This window comes from Quercus robur, chromosome 12 (genome assembly GCF_932294415.1).
Source record: "Quercus robur chromosome 12, dhQueRobu3.1, whole genome shotgun sequence".
NCBI classification, from domain to species: Eukaryota; Viridiplantae; Streptophyta; class Magnoliopsida; order Fagales; family Fagaceae; genus Quercus; species Quercus robur.
This window is the reverse complement of record NC_065545.1, coordinates 20,504,285-20,511,267: the sequence shown is the minus strand read 5'-3', so window position 1 is coordinate 20,511,267 and position 6,983 is coordinate 20,504,285. Positions and strand designations below refer to the sequence as shown.

At 35.0% G+C, this 6,983-nt stretch overlaps 1 protein-coding gene across 1 annotated transcript; it reads right to left on the bottom strand.

Annotated features, from left to right (window-relative positions):
- Window positions 1–933: 933 nt before the first annotated feature.
- LOC126708270 (F-box protein At3g07870-like) lies at window positions 934–2,190 on the bottom strand. Its single transcript, XM_050408072.1, has one exon. The coding sequence runs from the start codon at window positions 2,188–2,190 to the stop codon at window positions 934–936; it is 1,257 nt and encodes a 418-aa protein (XP_050264029.1).
- Window positions 2,191–6,983: the final 4,793 nt, after the last annotated feature.

Here is a 6,983-nt window from a genome sequence, read left to right as displayed (position 1 = left end):
TGTTTTGGCTGTTGTGGATGTGGTTAGGTTTTGCCTAGATATTGAACTCTTTGAAGTGCTTTTTGAGTGGGATGATATTGCCACTGTCAAAGTGATTTAAGTCTGAACATAACTTTATACTACTTTTGAGTTATGGCCATTTATTCGATGCTATTTACGACCAGTTTCAAGCCATATGCGGTTCTTTGAATTTGCTTTTGTTTGTGAATCTTCTTAAATATTATGTCTTATTAAGTAGCTGATAAGGCTGTGTCCTCTATTGTTGAATTAGTTTGGCTGGAGGATTTACCTACTTGTCTTATCCCTGCAATGGTAACTAATATATTGTAACTATCTTCTGCCATTAATAAAGTTTAATAATACCACCGAATTTCTTTGGCGCGACGGTCATTTCATAAGTATAAGTGTTTGTGGAGTGTGAGAGGCAAGGACCAAAGTTCAAGTTTCCAGGAGGAAGTTTCACATACATATACTCTTAGATTATATTAGAGTAGAATTTCTATTTTGTATTAAAAAAAAAAAAAAAAGTTTAACAACACAATAAAAACCTTAGTTCTAAAATTTTGGGATCAACTATTAATTCTTAAGAGTCGGCTATAGATCTTCTATTTAACTAAGTTTCTGACTGTTTATAAAATAAATAAACACAAGAAGCCAGGAATTCAACAGACCATCATTGGCAATGGCTATCAAATTTAAGACAGAAAGAAAGTTCTAGGTGTCTTTGTTGCTGATAATTGATCGATTGAGGTGCATACTACATGCACAGAAGTTGATGGTTTTTTAAGAGAGCATTCAAATTGCACTAGGGATCCATATAATAGTCCCAAAAAAATGTTGTCCATAGTATGACATCCTTATAATTTGGAGACAATTCAATTCAAGAAAAAAAAAAAACACAATAATTTGGAGACATTAACCCAAGAGTTTCCATCATACACGATATTTGATCTTAAGTAAACACAAGGTGAGCGATATGATTTTAAGAAAAATAACAAAGAGCAAAAATTGATTCTCCCTAAACCAAGACCTTTTACGCCTTTTGACGTAGACTTTTGTTCCTTCAATTGTGACTAAGCTCTCAATGTGATTGACCACCTCTATCTTGTCTACAAAATTACTTCCCAAAATATCGCCATCAAGAATATTATCATGAGGAGGTTTTATCTTTTGTAGATCATAAAGGTACATTCTTGTGGAAGCTGCAAAGAGAAGCTCTTCATTCCTGCCACATCCAACCAAGTTCCATGCTAGGAGAGGTCCAAGACTCCATTGTTTTGTCCAAGTTTCTTCAACCCCATATTCATTCATCACCCAAGTATCAAATCTAGGTTCATATTGACGTCTTGAACTAACAACAACGATACAAAGTAATCCATTCCTTACAAAAGGGTGCCAATCCTTGTTATCAAGTTCAATTCCAGCAGGCAATTTTATGTAGCCATGCACTTCATCTCTAATATTAAACGATATGATAATATGATGAATCACCTTCTTTTTCTCAATTGCACCCTTCCAATGTAAAGCACCATTTAAGTCCCCCTTAGAAAAAGTGTTCCCCGAAATAGTTCCATGCACAAGCTTATCCTTTCTTCTCCAAGAATTTCTGCTCAATGAGTACACATCAACTGTAGAATAAAATGACTCTTTCATCTTCTTACAAAAAGAAATTCTGACCAATTTGTAGTCATTAGTTTCCGGGTTGTGACCAAATCCAAGACCAATATATAAAAGAATTTTATTTTCACCAAGGTCATTTACTGGATAATCAGGTTTTGGGAGCTCTTTGAATTCATTGGTGGCAGGATTAAACAAAAAATTTGTGTCTCCAATTTTAGAAACATTTAGACACAAGACACCGTTGCATGAACCAACAATTCTGAAAGGTGCCTTACTATGTTCCTTTTTAGATGGAATAGTTATGTTGTAAATTTCACGAAATGTTTCAAAAGAGAACAAAGAAATTAAACATGTACTACCAAAAGTGTCATCGCGGCGTGTGACAGCAAGATAGCCATTGTTGCCATGATTAGATCTGTTAGCATGCTTAGTGATGAAGACGGGATCTTTGATAATATCATACCATGATTTGCAAACTGACTTGAATTGAAGGAGTGTCTTAACTGGTAATCTTGAAAATATATCCATTAATACATCTTCAGGAAGATCATTCAAAATGGCATTTGACATCTCTCTATTTAATTTTTTAGGCTTTTAATCTGAGAAAAAAAAAAAATGAATTCAGAGAATATTGCATGCATGGTTTTTATATACATAGGAGTTAGAACTACGTGTACTTGGGGGAATGTTAGTTTTTGCATGAATGGCAATGTATAGATCGATGTTAACAAACCACCAAGTTTGGATCCAGTTTAGTTGGGTTTCCCTTCTCTCTCGTTGGTCCAAGATTTTTCTCCTCCCCTTCTTCTTCTTCTCCTCTCTCTCTCTCTCTCTCACTTTTTGGTTTTGAATTTTCAAAGATTTGAATTGGTCTATTTAAGTTATTCTAATGACCATCTTAAAAAGAAAGAAAGAACATTGACAGCTCAACTGCTAGCCTTAAAAAGGAGGCACCGTAAAAAAAGATTGTTATGTAACAAGAAAAATCTGTCATTTTTTTATTTACGGTTTCTTTTGTTATTGTTGTTATTTCTTTTATGTACATAAGATCATATATTATGTTTTGACTTACCAAAAATTGAGCATCATCATTATTATTATTTTTGTACGCATTCAGATTAAAGTAAACAATTTCTGTATGCCTATTGGATTTAGCAAGATAATAAGTTCTCTATAATATCTTATGTGTGTATATATATATTTATATGTGTGTGTGTTTTTGAGTTTATCTTGATTGTTTTATCAAAATCCCTCCAAAAATATTTTTTTGACTCCACCATTGGGTTTTTGTTAGTTTTTACAAATTCTACTAAATTACCTTAAATTTCATCAACTTATAGCATTAGCATATGGAGATAAAAAAAAACCTTATTATACATCTTCAAATACTATTTTATCATCTTATTTTATAACTTACTTAACATTCCAGTTTCCATTTTTATGTACAACTTATTAAAATAATATAAACTATTCTATCAAATAATATACATAAATCAATCATCTCTCGTCTCTCCCATCAAATAATTAAAATAATCACTTTTATGTTTACATACCCAAATGTTGCATGATTTTAAGGGTTTAGTTGGTAAGATACTAAATGGGAGGTCTTTGCTGTATCTGCCCTGCTTTGCAGGCTGTTCTGTATGACCTTTCTGTTTTGGTTTAATGCCAATTCATTCCCATTTCAAAAAAAAAAAAAGAGAAAAAAGAAAAAAGAAAAAGAAAAAGAAAAAGAAGGAGGTCTTTACACCCCCTCCCCTCAATGATAGTGCTCAATGGATTAGTTAGATGCATGTTCGTTTGTCATCATCCAGGAAGCCAGGTACGGAGCTAGCTAGGATTTTGACTTTGAGTTAAGGGGCTGACCTAGGTTTGTTGCTGGCTCCTACTCTACTGCTTAAGAGTTGTTTTGTTTTGTTTTTGTTTTTGTGTGTGTTTGTTACCTGCATCTGTCGTAGGGTAATAACAAAATTATTTTATTTTTCCCCTCTCAGTTTCATGTTTTAGCTTACATATAACAAATCACATTACGTGATAGTATATACCGTTAGATATAACTTATAAGAAATAAAATATGGTCTCTCCATTTCACTTGACTTGATATTCATAGATATATTCGTTTTGTAATCAAATCTTGCCTAGGAAAAAAATTCTTAACTTTATGAACAAAATACCAAATAATATCGATTCTCCATTAATTAAGATATATTTTTTTTTTCGTACACAACATCTTTAAAAAAAAAAAAAATTCGACCCTTACACCCAAAAAAAACAGAAAAAAAAAAAGCCAATTAATTAGGACAAAACATCATGAATTGTTGGAACTGAACTCAGAATAGGAAGCATCTCCCGTCTACATATAAAAGCCAAAATATAATTAAATTTGAAAGGAAAGAGAACTATTAAGGCATGTTTGGTGAGTGTCTTCAAACTCACATTTTCACATTATACATATTTTCATACTTTTTTTTTTTTTTTTTTCAAAAAACACTAAACAACGATTTTCAAACTACTCTACCAAATACCCAGATACCCAGAGATGAGATACAACTCTCTCACTTTGGAGAAGCCGTACCCTCTCCACGCTCCATCACACTCTTCTCGTAGTAGTGGTACACCGCTGCGCCTGAGAGCACCGCCAGTGTTAAAGCTTGTGAGTGCATCCTAGCAACAATAAAAGTCACTTACACATAAAAATCACACTTCTTATAACTTAAAAAAAACAATTTGATATCCATCCAAAAAATTATTAAAAAAAAAAAAAAAAAAAAAAAAAAAAAAAAAAAAAAAAAAAACAATTTGATGGTATAATTTTCGAGGCCTATATATGTACCTGGCATGAATAAGTCTTAGACTTGGCTTGAGGGGAGATCTTGTACGTGAATTATAAGCTAGTGATGCTCCAATTCCTGATGCCCAGAGTGCCCCTATTGTAGATTTCATGATAATGATGATATCAAGAATTCATTATTTAGAGTGATGTTACAAATTTTACATTGGACTTACATATTAATATACCAAATTAAAAAAAGCTTAAAGAGTAATATATGAAGAAGAAAAAGAAAGAGGGTTAGTACTGACCAATGCTGGTGAGCTTGTTCTTGGAGACCCAGGATTGAATTGCTTCCATCTTCTTTAACAAAGTATACTCAGTGTACAAGTGAAATGAATGAGTGGGATAGCTTGGATGGCTTGGTATTTATAAAGTGGCCTATGTTGAAAATTGTGCATTTGTGTTTGGTGTGGCCCCTTGATTTACTTGGTTCTCTCTTTTCCCTAAACCACTGGAAGTTTAAACTAGGGGCTTTCTTACCCGGTTTTTGTCGGTGTCTGATGATGAGTCTGATATTCTTGCTTTGCTGACATATGTCCAAATGCTGTGACCGTGAGCCTCTGGATTTGTATTTAGATCGAGGAAAGTCTAGGAGCTGGGGATCTACAAATCTCAAAACACAATATTAATTGAGTCCGGTTAATATGTGTTCTTAAAGTATACATTAACTATTTATTTTGGAAAATTTTTTATGGAGAATTGAAAAAACTGTCAAAACAGTTAATTACTTTTTCACTTTTCCATAAAAAGTTTCCTAAAATGATTTACTAATGTGTGTTCTAAGGACACACATTAGTAAATCCATTTTTTTAATAGTAATAAGTGGGGAAAAAAAATGCTATTTACATTGATGAGTTAACTAGAAATGGCAATGGGTCGGGTTCGGACCGAATTTTTCCATACCCGGACCCGACCTGCGGTCGCAGCCCAAACTCGACCCGCGGACCAAGACCCGCAGCCCAGACCCAACCCGTTTACTAAATGGGTTTTTTTTTTTCGGGGCCCAGACCCGCCCCACTGGGCTCCACAAGCCCCGTCCAACTAGGCCAAATTTAGGCCTAATTCTCGGACCAAATCATGGCCCAATCACAATCAATTTTTTTTAAGGCCCAGATGCCAAAAATAGGCCTAACCAGCTTAAAATATGAAAAAAAAAAAAAAAAAAAAAATCTTACACCAAATCAGCTTGGGTAAGATCTTGAGTATAAGTATATGCATTATGCCATAGTGTAAGATTTTTCGTCTTTTTTTTTTCTTTTTTCTTTTTTGTAAAAAAAAGAGGAAACAAATCAGTTTTTTTTTTTTTTTTTTTGTTAATACAGATTTTTCACCATCAAAAAGATAAAAAATACAAATCACAATCCCAAACATAAACAAAAACACAAACTAGCTTGATTTTTTGGCTCTTCTCTGTTAATACATATTTTTTACTAAAAAAAAAAAAAAAACACAAATCACAAACAGAAAACAAAATCAATAAATCCCTATTTTGATTCTTTCGTATTCGATACCGGCGTTGATGTCGCCGAGCAACATACGTGCCACGGCGATGTGTGCAGCTGAGGCTAGGTTGCATAGATCGTCGGAGGAAGACATCACTACTTTGATTGACACAGATGAGTCTTACACTCAGCCAACAGGGAAAAACATTCGCTGGGCTTTGAAGGATCTGGTGCTATCAGCTGTGCCTGGAGAGTGAGAGTGAGGCCGTGAGGGTGGGTGAGAGTGAGTCCGTGAGGGGGCGACTACCATGCGGGTGGGTGAAAGGAGTGTGAGACGGAGCGTGACTGCGTGAGGTGTGAGGCCGTGTGCTGTGTGAGGGATAAGGGTGAGGCAGTGAGGAGGTGTGAGCTGAAATGAGGGAGTGAGGGTTAGTGTTTATAGCTATATATATATAGGGGTTTTTAGTAATTTCATGGTAATCGGGTCTTATCCGGGTCGGGTTTTGGGTTTTTTGATAAAACCCGGACCCGACCTAGACTCGCTTCGGGTTTTTTTTTAAAACCCATACCCGACCTTATTCTTTATCGAACCGGGTAAAATCTGGTCCATTAGGGTCGGGCCGGGCCGGGTATCTGCGGGTTGGATCTAAATTGCCATCTCTAGAGTTAACTTAAGTATATAATAGAATCCTGTCATGCTTTTATTCTTAGGAAAAAAAGAAAAAAGAAAAAAAGAAAGAAAGAATATTGTTAGAAAACAATTGTGGGAATGGGAAGTCCGAACAGGCATATTGGGCTATGGGCCATGCTCGAGGACGATAATATGCCCGAGGATAGTTAATGGGATTGCTGGGCCTGGGTCAATAGACCGAGGATAGAAGAGAAGAATGATGAGTCAGCTCTAATTTCTGAAGATCTGGGCCACCTCGGGAGAGCTCTAAGGAAAGTAGCAAAAAACTCAGTCAATCATGAAAGGCAAAATATCTGGGAAGAAAGCTATTACAACCACATTAAATGCACTGCACCTAATGAACTGACCACATTTATAGAGAAATAACACATGAACAATGGCAACTCAGCTCACAGCT

What these genes read in the sequence shown, in the direction of transcription:
- LOC126708270 (XM_050408072.1), bottom strand. Translation starts at nt 2,190, where the DNA reads ATGTCAAATGCCATTTTGAATGATCTTCCTGAAGATGTATTAATGGAT.